Source organism: Dipodomys merriami, unplaced genomic scaffold (genome assembly GCF_024711535.1).
Source record: "Dipodomys merriami isolate MVZ:Mamm:240054 unplaced genomic scaffold, mDipMer1.0.p SCAF_15, whole genome shotgun sequence".
Classification (NCBI taxonomy): domain Eukaryota; kingdom Metazoa; phylum Chordata; class Mammalia; order Rodentia; family Heteromyidae; genus Dipodomys; species Dipodomys merriami.
In genome coordinates, this window is record NW_027202826.1 from 17,385,280 (window position 1) to 17,403,645 (window position 18,366).

The 18,366-nt window shown below is 38.0% G+C and overlaps 1 protein-coding gene and 1 long non-coding RNA gene across 6 annotated transcripts in view; one reads left to right on the forward strand and one right to left on the reverse strand.

Annotated features, from left to right (window-relative positions):
• Positions 1-617: 617 nt before the first annotated feature.
• Positions 618-18,366, reverse strand: part of Stpg2 (sperm tail PG-rich repeat containing 2) — a 272,154-nt gene continuing 254,405 nt past the window's right edge. For 2 of the 5 annotated variants that reach the window (XM_070022307.1, XM_070022305.1), the window contains one exon: positions 16,070-16,507. In XM_070022307.1, coding sequence (XP_069878408.1) covers positions 16,497-16,507 — 11 coding nt within the window. In that variant the 3' untranslated portion in view covers positions 16,070-16,496. Of the gene's footprint in view, positions 1,441-4,458; positions 4,492-5,808; positions 5,929-16,069; positions 16,508-18,366 lie in introns of those variants that run through there. The other 3 variants (XR_011371903.1, XR_011371904.1, XM_070022306.1) reach the window with 3 other exon arrangements.
• LOC138826918 (uncharacterized) lies at positions 1,104-7,789 on the forward strand. The gene is made up of 3 exons (XR_011371905.1): positions 1,104-1,224; positions 5,894-6,022; positions 7,243-7,789. It is a non-coding gene; the product is annotated as an uncharacterized lncRNA (long non-coding RNA).

The window sequence follows — 18,366 nt, forward strand, 5'->3', positions numbered from 1 at the left end:
ATTTATTGGGACAAAAACTTATTATAGAAATATGCTAAGTGTTGTAACAGTGCCTTGGTGTACCTATTGTTCTTTCCTAAACTGGGTTAGCATGAGTTTACCAAGGTGAAATGAGAGAATGTTTTTATGATGGAAAATGCTGGTAGAAAAGTCACCGAGATAGCAGAAGCAGGAGTTGCAGGGCCTACAGGCAGGTGACACCTATTTTGCTTGCTGTTCTGAAGATTCCCAGCAGAACACAAACATCTACCCAGCCAGGTGATGATCTTCTCAGCTGGCAGATGGCAATGGGAGGGGCTTATGTGAGAGTGATCACCTGACCAGACACCTGATGTTCTCAGATCATGGCTGTGACCAGGACCTGCTTGAAGAGCAACCCTCTGTCAAGAACTAACCAGGGACCACTCAACTCCACTTCACTTTTATTCCTAGGCCAGTACAGTCTTGCCGGCAGGGATTTGGTGATGAAGGCATCATTGGAAGAAACATTGTAAGAGGTGTTTTGCGATTTAATAAAAGTACAGTTGTAAGACAGTAATTAACTCGAGATGGAGACCAGGTTTGGAACTTGCCAATGGTAATGAAGATTTATTTCACTGGTGACATTTGATCAGATCATCTGGGTGGACTCCTGGTTTCATTAGTTAAAGACATAAAGCAGTTTGCCTGATTAAAGAGAGAAAATCAGTACAGAACGCCCATAAATTACCATAGCTCAATTAGGTGCAGACAGTTTAGTGAGTGTTTATTACTAGTACGGAGGAAGATTTTCCAATTAGACTAAAAGGTTTTGAAAACAACAGTTATAGGCCCACTGATTTAGACCAATCACGAGAATAAAACATCATGAGAAACTTTACTGATGAAAAAGTAAGCCAGTACGTTATTTGTAGTGTTCATTGTTTACCAGTAGAACTCCTGCTATGAAGTTCAATCTTCCTCACAAGATCAATGAGAGAGGATTGGGCTAATTTCTTCTCACCCTGAAAATTGGTAAGAATATAAAGGGCAGCTACATCACTGCTGAAAATACCAGCATGATTTATTCAGGTTAATCATTAAGAAAGTGGCATTGCATAAATCACTAGGGATGTACCTTGCCGGGCTGACCTCTTCAGGCTGGCTTCACTGTCATAAGTTGGGCCCAAAGAAGACAAAACAGAAGCTGAGGATTTGTCAGTAACTAGCACAAGCTGTCATCAGCTACTGTATAGCCTAGAAATGGTAAGAAATCAAAAGAAGTTGCATAGATGATTTCTCTGATAGTGACTGCCAGAATTTATGAGATTTGTTTGGTGGAAGGAAGTGTATGATACAGGCTGGTAGTTTCTGTATTTCTTTGTCTCGAATAGTCCAAATGAATTCCAAAGATTTTTTTTTAAGTAGGCATTGGCTGTCATTGGCAGCAAACTACTGCTTTCTCGCTAGGTGAGAATAAATCTGAAAAGAAGGAAATAGAAACAAGTGACAGCTAAGAATCCTTGGAGTTTGCATACGCAAATAATGTTAATGTTTGTTCGACATAGATATAGCTTATTACAAAACTTTAGGTAAAGTTAGATTTTTTTTCTTAATGCTCTTGCTGATTAAAGGGCCATTTATAGATAAGCAGGATCCCTTTTTTCACTTGCTTATTGAAGTGTATCTTAGATGTGTTTTTCTGATAGATAGTCCTCTTACAATTTCTATTCTTTCTCATCATTGTTTCCCAACTTTGACTTTCCTCATGGAAATTTTGAAGCAGAAAATAGTTTGAAACATCCAAAGGGCAGAATAAAACAACAAACTAGCAGTCCATCTGTTGTGAAATTAAGTACTTGCTTGTGGTTTTTCTGAGAAACTGCTTAGTGAATTACACTCATACTGACATCAATGCTTGACTAAAAATGTACTCATTACCTTACTCATGTAATTGTAACCCCTCTGGACAGCAGCTTTACAATACATAAAATTAAAAAAAAATTAAGATCTTAGTTTACAACTCTTTTTCTCCCTCTCCTCTCTCCCCCTTCCTCCTCTCTCTCTCTCTCTCTCTCTCTCTCTCTCTCTCTCTCTCTCTCTCTCTCTCTCTCTCTCTCTCTCTTGTTTACTCTCTCTCTCTCTCTCTCACACACACACATATATACAATATCATCTATGAATCTGGAATCTGGCTACCTGATTTGAATGTTAACACTGCTTTCTTTTTATTTTTTTTATTGTGAAAATACTGTACAGAGGGGTTACAATTACATGAGCAAGGTAATGAGTACATTTCTTATCAAGCATTGTTGCCTCCTCCTTTGTTTCCCCTTACCAACCCTTCCTATCTCCCCCCCACCCAACCCCCGACTCCCCCCAGTGCCAAAACTGTAAAGTTCATTTTTGGACATAACATCTAGTACATCTCATTGTTGCAATGGGTCCACCTGTATCCCTATTTAAACAATTTGTTTTTTCCTTTCCCCTCTCCAACATCAAATACAGTGAAAACAAGGTTATACCATGGGGGAGGGACATACAAAGCAACAAAGAAATCATCTTATAAATATGTTAGAAACAATAGCAAGAAAGAAAAACCATTTGAGTCCTTATCTTGGAGTTCATTCGGCCTAACATCAACTTATCTGACCCTTTCTGCTTGTCTCAGGCATATAGTAGTTATTGCAAATAAGGGAAACCATGGGACCTATGTTTCTTTGGGCCTGGCTTACTTCACTTAATATAATTTTTTCCAAGTCTTTCCATTTCCTAACAAATGGGGCAATGTTATTCTTTCTGATGAAAGCATAGAATTGCATTGTGTATATATACCACATTTTCTTGATCCATTCCTTTACTGAGGAGCATCTGGGTTGGTTCCATATCTTAGCTATGGTAAATAATGCTTCAATAAGCATAGTTGTACTGGTAGCTTTAGTATGGTCTTGTTTGTGATCATTTAGGTAAATGCCCAAAAGTGGGATTGCTGGGTCATTGGGGAACTCTAAGTGGAGTCTTTTGAGGAACCGCCATACTACTTTCCAAGATCAATAGAAAGCCCACAGATTGGGAGAAGATCTTCACAATGAACAAGGGTCTCATATCTAAAATATATCTGGAACTCAAAAACTTAAATCCCCCCAACAACAAATCCTCAAAGAAACAACTGCCCAATAAATAACTGGGCTAAAGACTTAAAGAGAAACTTCTCTGAAGAGGAAAGAAGGATGGCCAATAGATAAATGAAGAAATGCTCAACCTCACTAGCCATAAAAGAAATGCAAATCAAAACAACATTGAGATACCACCTCACCCCAGTAAGAATAGCTATAATAAAGAATTCTAATAACAACAGATGCTGGAGGAGATGTGACCAGAAGGGAACCCTACTCCATTGTTGGTGGGAGTGTAAACTTGTTCAAACACTGCTTTTCTAAATGCATAGGTATGACATTAGATTAGGCTCTTGATCTCTCTAAGGTTCAATTTGCTAATCTGTAAAATGAAGATAGTTGCTTTAATACATGATTGTTATAATCACTGAATTATATATATATGCTTCGATAAATAAATAGATGGATACAAATATAGATACATAGTATTCTTTACAATTCTCAGTTCCCAGGGAGTGTTCAATACCTATAATTATTTCTTTGTATTGTACTTTTATATTTTACATAGCTATATAGAATAGGAATCTATTGATGCAATATAAATATATTCAACTCTTTCGTATCTCTAAAATTGTCACCATCAGTATAATTCTTGTGTCTTTTCCTGTGCGTAAGAGAAAAACATGTGCAGGAATGGGAATTAACCTCTTATATATTCTGAAATGGCGCATTACAGTCCCAATCTGAGCCCCATACAGGAGGTTAGAGGTTAGAAAAACAACAAACAAGTCTTGATGCACTGCCAGAAGAGCTTCTCTGCTTCAGAGGGAACATTGGGGAACTAAAATGTCCTATGTCACCTTGTACCAGCCAAACAAACCCTTGAAGCAGACAGAAATCAATGACCAAGTAAAAGACATTAGTTAAACTAACTATCCTCCTTTGTTTGAATGTAAGCCAAAGAATGAAAAGGAAATAAAGCTATGAACACAAACCAGTAAGATTGAGAGCCAAAAACCCCAACTAGAGATCGGAGAAAGGGGCCATTATTCATTTGCTAAGTACAGGAAAGTACTAAATGAATGATTGCTTCCCCTTTACAAACTGTAAGAAAACACTGAGAACTCCACCACTTGTTTCATGGCTCAGCTGGACATCCTAGTGAGCATTTGGTTTCAATAAATCCTTTGGCCTTGCTTCCCTGCAAATTTTCAGAAAAAATAAACATATTACAGCTTAAAATAGGCTGCATGTACTTTCCACTGCTACTTTAAATATTTTTAATTAATGAAATAAAAAAACAACAACATATTGATTCCATTTCTGGTCCAGGTGAACAATCTTTTGGTTCCTAATACTTCTAGCTGTGTGTTCTTTCCATTTACTCCTGCAAAATGTATACCGGAACTGGATGAAGCTGAAAGAGATACAGAAGGGGACTAGCTCATTTTTCTGTAGTGATAGACATAGTAGTGAGGGGCAAACCTTCCTCAAAGGTTTCCAAGGTGGCTCAGATCTGCAATGTGGGATATATGTGTGCAGTGGTGTGTGTGTGTGTGTGTGTGTGTGTGTGTGTGTGTGTGTGTGTGTGTGTGTGTGTGTGTGTGTGTGTGTGTGTGTGTGTGTGTGTGTGTCTGTATTCTAATCCTTCCAAAATTTCATAAGATCCTATAATTAATCTCTCCATTTGTGAGCTAGATAGCACAGATAACATTAATTGTTGAAGGCTAGTTTAGATACATAAATATATCTTATACAGATAAGAATAAGTAATGGTTTGGGACCCAAAACCAGACAGAACTACCTAAGACCATGCTTTAACTTCTATTGTATGAAATTCTGCATAGTCAATATTCTGTCCTGCCCTACCTTTCACATTTCTTAAATCGCTTTGTTGCCAAAACCAAATCATTTTTCATTTATCTCAAGATCTTGTCTTGCCCCCCAGGTTTGCTGAGCTGACTCACACAGAGTTGAGTCACACTTTCGGTCCCTGGGACCAATACGTGAGGGCAGCAGTTTAAAGAAGCGCAGTTCCAGAGATTTCTGTCCACAGTCAGTTGGCCCCAGGCCTGCATAGCATCATGGCAGGGAACAGGTGGTGGGGCAGAGCTGCTCACCTCACAGTGTCTAAGAGCAGAGGGGTAGAGAGAAGGGGCCGAGGGCTTTCAAGGCCACGTCTCCAGTGGCTCTTTCCTACAATGAAGCCCCACCTTCCCATTGCCTATTCAGATTTTTGATCCTAGTCAGAACTCTCTTGATGCCATTATCTCTGGAAATGCCCTGCATTCACACATAGCAGTGTGCCTCACTAATCTCTTAGGTTCCTTTCCATCCAATCAAGTTGACAGCATTAACCAACAAATTTCCCAAATTCTATTCATGGTTTGGCAAAGTATTCTCAATGATTCCTTGGAGAAACAGGTATTGAAATTTCTCCTTAATTTTCTCTTACTTATATACCATTCCATTGACAGCTAACTATATACTGTCTATATCTTCCTTGCAATTAGCTTATTGAATTTTAATATCTATCCATTTTCCTTAGTGGGGAGGTTCACAGATTGTTGGTACTTGACTATCTAATAGTTTACTAGCTCCTTCATATCCACATGGACAGATAGCCAGAAAGTTGCTTCTTTTATTCATACTCATGATTGATATTCTTCTTCCTTTTTTTGCTTCTTGTATGTTTTGTATGATTACCTCCTCTCTCTCTCTCTGCTGTACCTACCTTGTCTGCAAGCCTAGAAACTCTGTCTTCCATGTCATCTATTCTGCTGCAGGAGCTTTTTACTTTTGTTATTTCTCTGCTTCAGTGGATGGAAATGAGTACTCAAAAGTGAGATGAGCTCTGGGGAAGGATGGAGACAAATGAAGAGAGGAAGTGGGGATGCAGCCATAAAGTTCAATGCATATCCTTAACACTGAGGGGGAGAAAACCGGAGGTGAGTTGGTTTGGGAGGGATGAGGGAGAATGATGAAATGGATGACACTGATCAACACACATTGCCTTGGAACACTCATCTGTTAACTGGTACTCCTTCGTAGGCCACTTCAAGATAATAAAAGTATCATTTTTAAAAAGATTGAACAATGAGGTGTATTAGACACTATGTTTAAAACAAACTTTACAACTTAGGGGGGGAGGGGGGAGTTGGGGAGGTGGGGAAGAAAGGATGGTAGGGGAAAAACAAAGAAGGGGGTAACAATGCTCGATAGGAAATGGACTCATTACCTTACTCATGTAACTGTGACCCCTCTGTACAGTATCTTTACAGTAAATATATATACATATATATATAAGATTGATGCTTTTAAACATAGCTACCACAATTATTCTCTGGATAGATTTTTTAAAATAGATTCCTCATCTTACTCTCAAAAATTTTGACCAAGAAAGCTAGTAGTCCATTATTGCTTTGCTTCTGACGGACCAAATACTGCTGACGCTGAGATTGCCTTTTGGCATGGCAGTGTATCATTTCACTTTTTGTTTTTACGAATACCACTTCCTTTGACTTCCACAATAGCTCTGTCAGAATTCTACACTCGTCTCCATATGAAGATGAGTTATGACATGTGAAAATTAAATGATTCTCCCTGGTCCAGTTGGGACAGTGAATTAGGCTAGATGAACGACATGAGTAACAAGACAGAAGGCCACCAGAGAGGGTGATTGAGCTGAGTAGGTCAAAGTACTTCAAGTATTAGAATAGCACAAGGAAACATGTTGGGATTGTTCAAAGAAGGGAGAAGGAAGTGTGAGCGGGAGAGATGGAAGTGGTGAGTTTGATCTGATTGCTTTGTGTCCACGTATGGAAATGTCACAGCAACACCCCCCCCTCACACACAACAAATACTTGCTAATAAAAAATCACTTAAGAAGCGAAAACCAAAAGTGCATTGCTCTTGAGTATGGAATAGGTATCTGATACAACAACCTAATGTAACAAAACACTGGCATAAACTTAGCAAATTTTGTTGAAAATTTGTATAAAGCACTCCATAGATTTTTTTCTATAGTATACAGATAACACTAAGCCAGTCTGAGTAATCAAATAAAAACAGGTCAATTGCCTAAGCACTGCTAAGTCATGAGCATTCTGTAAAATGGTTTCCTACATTATTTTCAGTGTCTCTAAAACTCTATTTAATCCCTTTACAGGTAAATAAACACGCTTTGCTGAGGTTATATATGAACCACCAAAGATTAAAGTCTTGTCTTCAAGTGTGTGGCTTTCAAGCTTTAAATCTGGAGTGAATGCACAATACTTAACACGTGTATTTCAGAGGTAATTCCACCAAGAGTAAAGCTGCAGAAGTTATTCTACAAAGGCTAGGAGAGAGCATCTGTAGGACACTTGAATAAAATCAACTGGAATGTTATAAACTCAAGAAGCAAAAGCCAACAGGTAAAAGGAAATATGAGCGAAATCTGAATAGCTATGAAGACTGTGGGGGAAAAATAGACTCAAACATAATAAGTTTTTCTTGTTTAAACACCATTAATTCAATAAGATTTTGTTATATCTCCCCTTTCTCCAATTTTCTAGTAAGTACCTGAGAACATAGCTTTCTTATTTTGAAAATAAGATTAAAATGGAGATCTTTCCAAAAAGAACATGTGGACAGACTTTCACACAGGAACACAGCATGTAAAAATTAAGGCAGAGATCAAGGGATGCAACTCAAGCCTGGGAACACCAAAGACTAGATGCAAATCAGCAGAAGCAAGGAGAGAGGTGTGGGATAGATTTACCTAAACAGAGCTCAGAGGGGTGAATCCTGTCAACAACATTGTGCTCAGTTTCCTAGTCTCCACAACCTGGAGAAAATAGTTTCCTATAGTTTAAGCCATCTAGTTTGTGATACTTCATTACAGTAGGCCTAGCAAATAAATACACATTGATTGTTAACTTAGGTTACAACTTAGGTTGTAAACTTAAAAGAATATATCTCACTACAAAGCAATAAATGTGTAAGTGTGTGTGTCTGTGTGTCTGTGTGTGCATGCAAGTGTGTAGTTGTATTAGAGATTAAACTGATGGCCTGGGCACTGTCCCTTAGCTTTTTCACTCAAGGCTAGTGCTCTACCAGCGGAGCCACAGCTCCACTTCTGGCTTTTTACTTATTAATTGGAGATTTGTGTACCTGGGCTGGCTTCTGACTATGAGCCCCACATCTCACCCTCTTGAGTAGCTATGATTAAAGGCCTACTAGCAGCACCCAGCTAATAATTTCTTACCAAAATGAAGGTTGTATAAATTTATACAACCAAAAGCAATAATAAGCTGAAGGAAAGTCACAATATTGTTTATGCTTCTAGTCTTTGCTGCAGATTTCAGAGGACTTGATAGGAAGCAGGCAAATATGTTACTGGATAAACTAGATAAACACTGGACATTTGTTATTTTGATAATGATTTATAAGAATTGGATGAGTTCCCAGATTTAATTTTTTAAGGATTTCCTAGAAGTATCCAATACCTCCCTGTACATTTTTATTTACTTTTAAAAGGCAGGCATCGTACCTTAGCTTCCTGTGAAAATAGTATATCCGTCCATGCCTTCTAGCACTCAACTGAAAATGGTGCCCCAATGGCCAGAGAGTTAATTCATATCCCAGATGCCTAACTCACTCCCTAGGACTGGATTGCTCATTGGCAAGACAAGGTCATTCTTCATTTTCCCCATTACTGTAACATTTTATATTGTCAAGCGCTATGTGGTTTTGCAATCCATGAAATTCCCCAGTGAAGGAAAGGGGATGACAAACACAATTACGTCTGATTTACAGACGAGGGACCTGGGACTCAGGCTAGAGACAAAGCCATCATTGGTAAGGGCCATCCCAGAAGGCAGGAGCTCTGGCTCAGGTCTCTGTTTATTACGTGAAGTGCAGGAATAAACCTGGGGGATATTAGCTATGCATACAAATTCTTATGTTTCTTGGAACTTTAGCTCCCACCCAAGCTGAATCTTGGCAGCAGCCATCTGTCAAAGACTGAAGGTTCAAAGAAAGTTAAGAACAAATTATGTACAGTATGTTAAATTTTTATTCAGAATTACAGAAACCTGCAAAACTAAAATGAAATATATAAGAACTCTGAAGAGACTCTCTAAGCCTATACAGGAAGACTCAGGACAAAAATTAGGCTATTTTGACAAATCCAGTTAAAAGCATCAGAACAAGAATGGAATTGCTTAGAAACAACTCTAAGGACAAAATTTTCCATTTCTTAAATTTCATCCAAAACTCCACATGAATTTGAAAAGAAAGTCACAATTTCTATTTTTTCACTTAATTACAAGATCTAACATTGATTTGGAATTTTTTCCAATAAGTATACTGTACTACTTTTCCAGCACATGAACTCAGCATTTGTCAAGATAATGCTTATAAAACAACAGTGGGCCTTTCGTTATGTGTGAGTGGTTTTTGGAGAGTACTTTCAAATTCAAGCCTATATGGAAAGATCCAGCTCTTGAAAACTGATAAAAATTTCAAATGAAATATCTGTAAGAGCTCTTCAGAGTAAATCAACATTTGATTCTCTACTGGAATCTTAGGCATGAAACTCTAAGGTCAGATTGGCTGGCTGAATTTCAAATTTCTGGAGTTGAATGTTTAATATATCAAGCTAAATCCAAAGATACGAGCAGCCAGAGGAGAAGTAAACTTTTTTGTAACTTAATGTTTACTTGCCCTTATTTCCAAAAGTTGGAAATGTTCTAATCCATGTTCTTCTTGGCCAACCAGGGACTTGATATTGGTCCAAAACCGAAAATCAATGAAGGCAGTACCTGGGCTTATAGAACATGATGCACTATCAAAGCAGACTGCTAGGTAAAGGTAGTCCTTTGGAAGTTGAGCGGTTCTGACCACAACAAGGCAGAAGAGTTAGGAGTCAATGTGATGACTCCGTTATAAGGATGGCACTCAGGGCTGTATGTCATAAAGATTGACAGACTGAATTTATAGCTCTATTAGTGACAAGTTTGTTAACCACAAATCTATGAACAGAATACACCAAACTTATTTCAATAAGCTTACAATTAATAAGATGAATGCCTATCTAGACTTAAGTGTATAATCCAAATCATTCTCTTTAATAAAATTATAGAACTTCTGTTTTGGTGGTGATGCTAGTATCCAGTAAGCAAAATAACTTCCTGATAGAACTAGCAAATGCATTATCCATTATATGATACCATTTCCAAGAAAAGCAGAACCTATAGATACATTTTCACTTGAATGTTAAGCTAAAATTCTAGCCATTACATATATATTCAGAAAGAGATTTTTCTTCTTATTTTATGCTGGTACTGGGGCTTGAACTCAGGATCTGGTTCTCTCCCTTAGCTTTTTTCTCTCTAGGCTGGTGCGGGACCACATGAGGCCCAGCTCCAATTCTGACTTTTTGCTGATTAGTTAGAGGTAAGGGTCTCACAAACTTTCCTGCCCATGCAGGCTTCAAACGGAGATCCCCAGATCTCAGCCTCCTGAGTAGCTAGGGTTACAGGCGTGAGCCATCAGCATCCAGCAAGAAGTTTGTTTAAGGAGAAAGTGAACTTCAAAATAACCTAAATGATCCATTTATTTGGTTGAGCTTTTAAAACAACAAAGATTTAGCATTTAACAAAAAGCAAAGGTTTTTTTTTTTTATCTTCATAGCATTGTAGTAAAATTTGTACCAGCCAGCCCCTTTGACATTGTAGTGCAATTATCATCACCCTTAGGGATGAATTTCATTGCCTTAAGTAAAAGCAATAGCTTCAGGCATAGAATCTGGGGAAGTAATCTTTTCTCTGCTAAAAATTCATTCTGTGACTCCTTAGTAAACAATATGCAATGTATTATTTTAGTACAAATATAAAAATGCTGTCTTTGATTTACATGTCTATTGGCTTAAAAAAAAAGATTAAGAATTAGGCAAGTAAGAATCATTCTTTAAGAAAATGGGTTTCAATGTCACATTCCTCCCAATCCTGGAGATGACACAAATTCTCTATTTGTTTCTGACTCAACTTAGCAGATTAAAGTTTAAGTGAGACAGCTTATATTTTTGGAATACAGTCTTTCTTTATCATCATTGTGCTACAAGATTTAAGACATATTTAAACCCTGGAAGGAGAAGATGATCTTCAGCAATGAACTTACTTTCCCCTATGATATCATCCACCAAGATAATTTTATATTTTTTATTATTGCGCTCTAGAGAAAACTATGTATAGACTCCACAGTGATATAAAGATAGTTGCTCAGTAAGATCTACCTCACATGATGATAAAAAAAATGATAGTCCTCAAAGTGCCTATCATCTGGATATCTGAATTGCTTTAAATAGATGCACTGTAACTGCTATCAATTAAAATGTTTCATTGTTTATTAGGATGTTCATCTTAAATCCCTCACATTTTATACTGTCAAGTTAAGTAGAAGTCTAATAAAACTTCCTTCATGTTATTATGTAAAGTGAAGTAATGATTATATTACTCTGACCTAGATATAGATCCTGAATTGGGTTATTTTGGTTTCAATTCATTTTCCAATTACCTGTTGTCTCATTAGAGAAGCCGCCTTGCGCAAAGCATGGGTTTATATTGGCACAGCAAGAATGATGGTATTTATCATCTTGTGGTTTTGATACTGTCCACAAGAACTTATGCTTTAGTATACTCATGGCTGTCATTCAAAGTTGTGAACATCTCCAACTGAGAATTCCGGGAGGAAAAAAAAAATCACCTTTTCTCCCTTGTTAATTAACTTGCTTTCGACAGAATATATACACCGCACCTCAAGCTCAGCCAATCCTACCTGCACTGTCCTTAGAACACTTATATTAGCCTAGGGAGACAAAAATCCCCTATGTAGAGGTGTTCAATTTGTGAGAATTTACTATTAATTCCTAGGCACACTGCTCAATGCACTGTCTCCATGTTTAGCAATGATTGTGAGGACATCTGATTTAAAACAATAGAAAAATATACTTTCAACAACTCTGGAGACATCGTGGAACATTATTTCCCCCAGTAACTCATGCCTTCTCTGTGCTTCTGAAAACCAGCATCATGTGGATGAGGCCATGGTGGGCCCTAGGTATGCACAGAACGTGGAGCTGCTTGGGGAGACTGTGCAGCCACGGGATGCTTTGGCAGCCAACACATACAGTGAATTCTGAGGTGGATTAGGGGTGCGGGGCATTTCTGGGCTCTTCTCAAGGGAATGTATTGGAAACAACTCAGCATTTTAGTTGAGTATCAGATTGTTCAGATGCCCCAAAGGTATCCTTCCCATTGTCCTAACACAAAGCACTTGACTTCTTTTGGGGGTACTAATAACCATAGCAGCTATATTTTATTATTACTTCTTTCATCATTACTTTCACTTTGTGTGTGTGTGTGTGTGTGTGTGTGTGTGTGTGTGTGTGTGTGTGTGTGTGTGTGTGTTTGCTGGTACTGAAGCTTAAACTAAGGGCCTGGGTGCTGTCCCTTTACCTTTTTCCTCGAGGCTGATGCTCTACAACTTGAGCCATAGCTCCGCTTCCAGCTTTTTAGTGGTTAATGAATGAAAAAGAATTGCACCAACTTTTCTGCTGAGACCTTTTGAGGAGCTAGAACGTACAAGCATGAGCCACTGGCACTCGGATAACAATCATTAACGGTTAATTTTAGGAATATTAATGGAAATTAGGATTGAGTTTTCTAAAATCAGAGCACATTGAAAAGTTTCCTGGAGTACTTGAATCTTTTGAAGTTATGTTAATTTTATACTATTTGCATAAGTCCATTCCCATCAATAAAGTTTCTACAGCTTTAATCAACATTTCAGAGGTTCTTCCTAAACATGAACCACTAATCCTAGTTCTTCTCTGTGGCTGATTTGTTTTTCAAAACAACGTCAGAAGTAGAACATTAGCCGTGAAGTTTGGGAATTCAGCATTTAAATGTACAATGGCTAAGATGTCTGACTAGCGGTGCCTTGAGCATGCCTATGTCCCAGGAAGTTTGGAACAAGGGTAACAAAGGACAAGCTGTAGGACAGCGACTGAAGAAGAATTGTGGAAGTCACAGAAATCCTCAACACTGAAGACAGTTAGAAAGGTGACAGGCAAAAGAACAGTAGCAAAGGGCAGCTTCAATCCTGGCTCCCTGTTGCGGGTCACCCCACACTGCGGGGGGGGGGGGGGGAAACCCCATGATCCTCAAATGCTTTAAGTCCAGCTCCAGTTTTCCTGGCTGGTTTCTTTCTTTCTCTCCTCAGGGGGAAGGAAGGAAGGAAGGAAGGAAGGAAGGAAGGAAGGAAGGAAGGAAGGAAGGAAGGAAGGAAGGAAGGAAGGAAGGAAGGAAGGAAGGAAGGAAGGAAGGAAGGAAGGAAGGAAGGAAGGAAGGAAAAGAAAGAAAGAAAGAAAGAAAGAAAGAAAGAAAGAAAGAAAGAAAGAAAGAAAGAAAGAAAGAAAGAAAGGAAGGAAGGAAGGAAGGAAGGAAGGAAGGAAGGAAGGAAGGAAGGAAGGAAGAAAGAAAGAAAGGAAGGAAGGAAGAAAGAAAGAAAGAAAGAAAGAAAGAAAAGAAAGAAAGAAAGAAAGAAAAGAAAGAAAGAAAGAAAGAAAGAAAGAGGGTGGGAGGAGGTGGGGGGAGTATGGGAAGGGATGGGAAGGGGAAACAAAGATGAGGCAACAATGCTTAATAAGAAAGGTACTCATTATCGTGCCCATGTAATTGTAACTCCTCTGTACGGTATTCTCACAATAAAAAAAAAAGAATACAGAAAAAACAAAAAACAAAAAAAGAAAGAAAGAAAGCGAGAGAGAGGAGGGAGGGAAAGAGAGAGAGAGAAGGAGGGAAGGAAGGAGGGAGGGAATGGAAGGAAAGAAGGGAGGAAGGAAGGAAGAAAGGAAGGAAGAAAACTCATTTGCTAATCCCCCAGAACCCAAGTGGCTACAAAAGCCACCAACCACTAAGTATCATCTTGTTTTAGGGACTAGCAGCTGCCCCTGTTGCCAGAAGAGAAAATGCAATTATTTTCAATAAATGGTGGTAGTGAAATTTGATATTCACATGCACAAGGCCGATACTAAGTATCCTTATCACATTGTATGCACAAATTAATAAGGAACTCAATAAAAATCAATCAAGTTGGAACAAAAACCTAAATGTAAACCCTGGCCTTATGAGATTGCCACAAGAGAACACAGGTGGAATCTTCAAGACAGTGACATAAGCACTGACTTTTTATTAGTTAAAACTTTAAAAGTATAGACAACCAAGTCTTGTCATCTGCAGCAGCCTGGATAGAACTGGGAATTATTATATTAAGCAAAATAAACCAAACACTGGTTTCACTAGTTTGTGGAACTTAAATCAACAATGTCTTTTTTATTTTTTTTCTGTAGGTCATGGGGGTTATACTCTGGGTCTGCGTGCTGTCCCTCCACTCCTCAGCTCAAGGCTAGCACCATACCACTTGAGCCACAGCGCCACTTCCGGCTTTCTTTTCTGCTTATGTGGTACTGAGGAATCAAACCCAGAGCCTCATGCATGCAAGGCAAGCACTCTACCTCTGAGCCACCTTCCCAGCTGCTCAACAATGTCTTAAATGAAGGAAAATGTAGTCATGATCACTAGAGAGTGGGAAATGCAAAGTAGATCCTTGGGATTATATAGCTAATCAGCTTCTTTGAGGAAGAGGAAATAATTGGTAGACTTTAGAGAAAATTTATAGAATGGAAGAAAATATTTTCAAATTATTCATCCAATGAAGGATTGATATCCAGAATAATGAGTTCAAAAAACTGAATTAAATAATCTGATTTTTAAATGAGCTAAAAATAATAACTTAGCTTCTTAAAGAAGACATACAAATGACTGACAAGTGTTTGGAAATAATTCTGAATCTCTCTAATCACCAGGGAAATGCAAATCAAAACCACAATGAATATCATTTTATGTCAGTTAGACTACCTATCACTAAAAAGACAAAAAATAACAAATGTTGGAGAGGATGTAGAAACAGGAGACACTCACATACTGTTGATGAGGATGCAAATGAGTATATCCATTATGGAAAGTTTCATGGTGATTGCTTAAAAAACTGAAAATAGAACTACCATGTGACTTAGCGATTGCACTTCTGGGTATATGTCCAGATGAAATCTTTATAACAGAAAAGATGATGGCAAATTCATATTTTCTGCAGGACTGTTAACAATAGCTACAACACGGACTCAACCTGGACATCTAAGAGAGGATGAACAGGTAAAGCAAATGTGCTAATAGACACTACTGAATATTACCCAGCCATTAATAAGAGTGAAATCTTGTCATCTTGTCTTTTGCAGCAGCCTAGATAGAACTGAGAATCATTATATTAAGTAAAATAGCCAAACAGATATAGAAAAGCTACTGGTGTTCACTAATTTGTGGAAGTTAAAAAGTCAATGTCTTAGACCAAGGAAAATGTAGTTGTGATCACTAGAGTAGGAAAGGCAAGAGGGGACGGAAACACATGAGTGTGGGAAATCAACACAGGGAGAAGAGAAGAATTCATTGTGTTTGCTCTATAGCATGGAAGGGAACTAATGATTCAAACAACCTGTGATACATTTCAAAATTCCTAGGAGGGAATAAAGTCCCAGAACATAAAAACAATCAATATTTGAAGAGACAAAACTGCTTATTGGCCTGAATGGATTGTTTCATGTTCTAATATGTTTCAAGTTACCATAATGTACCCTAGAAAGATAGACAAATACTCTGTCTCAAGAAATTACGAAAATAGGGGTAGGGGCATATCACATGTGGCAGAACACTTGTGTAGCATACATGAGGCCCTGAGTTTGATCCATTGTACCACAAAAAGAAATTGAGAAAATAAATAACCGTATCTATCTCCACCAAATAAGTAGCTGTGGAACAGAATGTGTTTTGCTACCACAGTTTAATCACTTTTTACTTGTTCTCCTATTTGTACAAAAACTTGATCCAACATCAAAATACTGAGCCCATTCCTATGACATTTATTCTTCAGTTTTAGAATTTCAAAGAAACAGAGCATAAGGTAATAAAGAGGAGGATAGAACACACACATAGTAACATCATTCACTTAGTTTTAGCATGCCCAGGTTAGAACGTAACTGCCATCTCTGGTGAGAGAATGGGATTCTTAAACAAATAAATAAATATATAAAATAAAGAAAGGCTTTCATCAGGTGTCTTTATTCAGCACCGTATCTTATATGGAAGCATGAAGATGCAGTGAACATATAGAATCTTGTATAACAGGGAAAAGGAATGGGGAAAAGAATTAAATGTTAAGACCAGTTTTCTGTTTCTTAGAAGAATTATGTTCCCTTGGACAGCTGGTGCAGGGTATCACTACACTGGAAGTGCTTCTGCTTACCTTTATAAGCAGGTATTAACTTCAGCATGGATCTGCGGAGGAAGAAAGACTTTTAGTAAATGGTATGCTTAATGCACTTTTCTTCTTGAGCCAATCTATTCTTTCAGATGGCTTCCTTCCTGTTTGCCCCAAATGAAAAGACACAATTTTTTTACAAAATTCTGGATCTTTTTCCTTAACATATTAGCTAAGTAACATCAAATAGCTCACATAGTACCATAATTCTGGCTTTTGGATTGTCCTAATGACTTGTAGATCTGAGCTGGTGAAAAGTAAATCCTACACTATACATTATGCCTACAGTTGTGTGGACATAGTATCACGACAGAAGTGCATTGAATAAAATTAAATGTTAACTGAGTGCAACAAACAGCAATCATATGAGCTATTAAAAGCTTCACAGAATTATTTAATGCACTGATTTCATTCCTCATGAATGTTTTAGGAACAAAGCTTTTTCATAATAATTAAATAGTAACCTGCATTCTAACACAAAAGAGACTCTCAACCTTATCTGTGGAGAAATATCAGTTTTTAACAAGCTTCATTATGTGGAACTACACATGACATAAATAAGTGTAGTCCATTTCTGCTGCAATCAGGAACAGCTGAACAAAAAGATGACATCACTCTTGCTATGGAGCATGATGCTCTTATTTAGGGAATGGCTCTTCCCATTTTCAAACATGCAACACTCTTAGATGGTAGAGCTTGTTCCCCCATCGCTCAAATACAAGCCGAGCTGGTATCAGTCACTGAAACATGTCAACGTACCCATTTTTGTAGAGGAATTCAGCCAAGAATTAAAGAGTTTCAAAAATCACACCATGCTTACGGAAAGGCAGAATAATTGTGAATTCAAATCTAGTTGCCTTTTGAAAGCCTTTAATGGCAAAGATAGAAATGTTGACCCATTGTAACAAGGAGATATGCAAGATACTATGTTGAAAATGAACTTTACAACTTCCTCGGGGAGGGGGGGGTAATTGTGGAGGTGGGAGGGAAGGGATTAGAGGGGAAAAACAAAGGAGGAGGCAACAATGCTCATAGGAAATGTACTCATTACCTTGCTCATGTAACTGTAACCTCTCTGTACAGTATTCTTTTTTAAAAATTTTATTTTATTTTATTTGTGACCATATTGTACAGAGGAGTTACAATTACATGGGCAGGATAATGCGTACATTTCTTACCAAGCATTGCAGCCCCCTCCTTTGTTTACCCTTCACATCCCTTCCCAGCCTCCCCCCTCCCCCCAATCCCAATCCTTCTCCTTCCCCCCTCTTCCGCCCCCTACCTCCCCCCCCACCGACATTGTAAAGCTCATATCACCTCACTCCAGTTAGAACGGCAAAAATCAAGAACTCTAACAACAACAGATGCTGGAGGGAATGTGGACAGAAAGGAACCTTACTTCATTGTTGGTGGGAATGTAAACTTGTTCAACCACTTTGGAAAGCAGTATGGAGGTTCCTCAAAAGACTTCACATAGAACTCCCCTATGATCCAGCAATCCCACTTTTGGGCATTTACCCAAATGTTTACAAACAAGACCACACTAAAGCTACCAGCACAACTATGTTTATTGCAGCATTATTTACCATAGCTAAGATATGGAACCAACCCAGATGCCCCTCAGTAGATGAATGGATCAAGAAAATGTGGTATATATACACAATGGAATTCTATGCCTCCATCAGAAAGAATGACATTGCCCCATTTGTTAGGAAATGGAAAAACTTGGAAAAAATTATATTAAGTGAAGTAAGCCAGGCCCAAAGAAACATAGGTCCCATGGTTTCCCTTATTTGTAATATCTAGTATTCTTTTTTTTTTAAGGTACCAAAATAATTTTACTTTTGTTAATATTATTCTTACAATAAAAAAATGT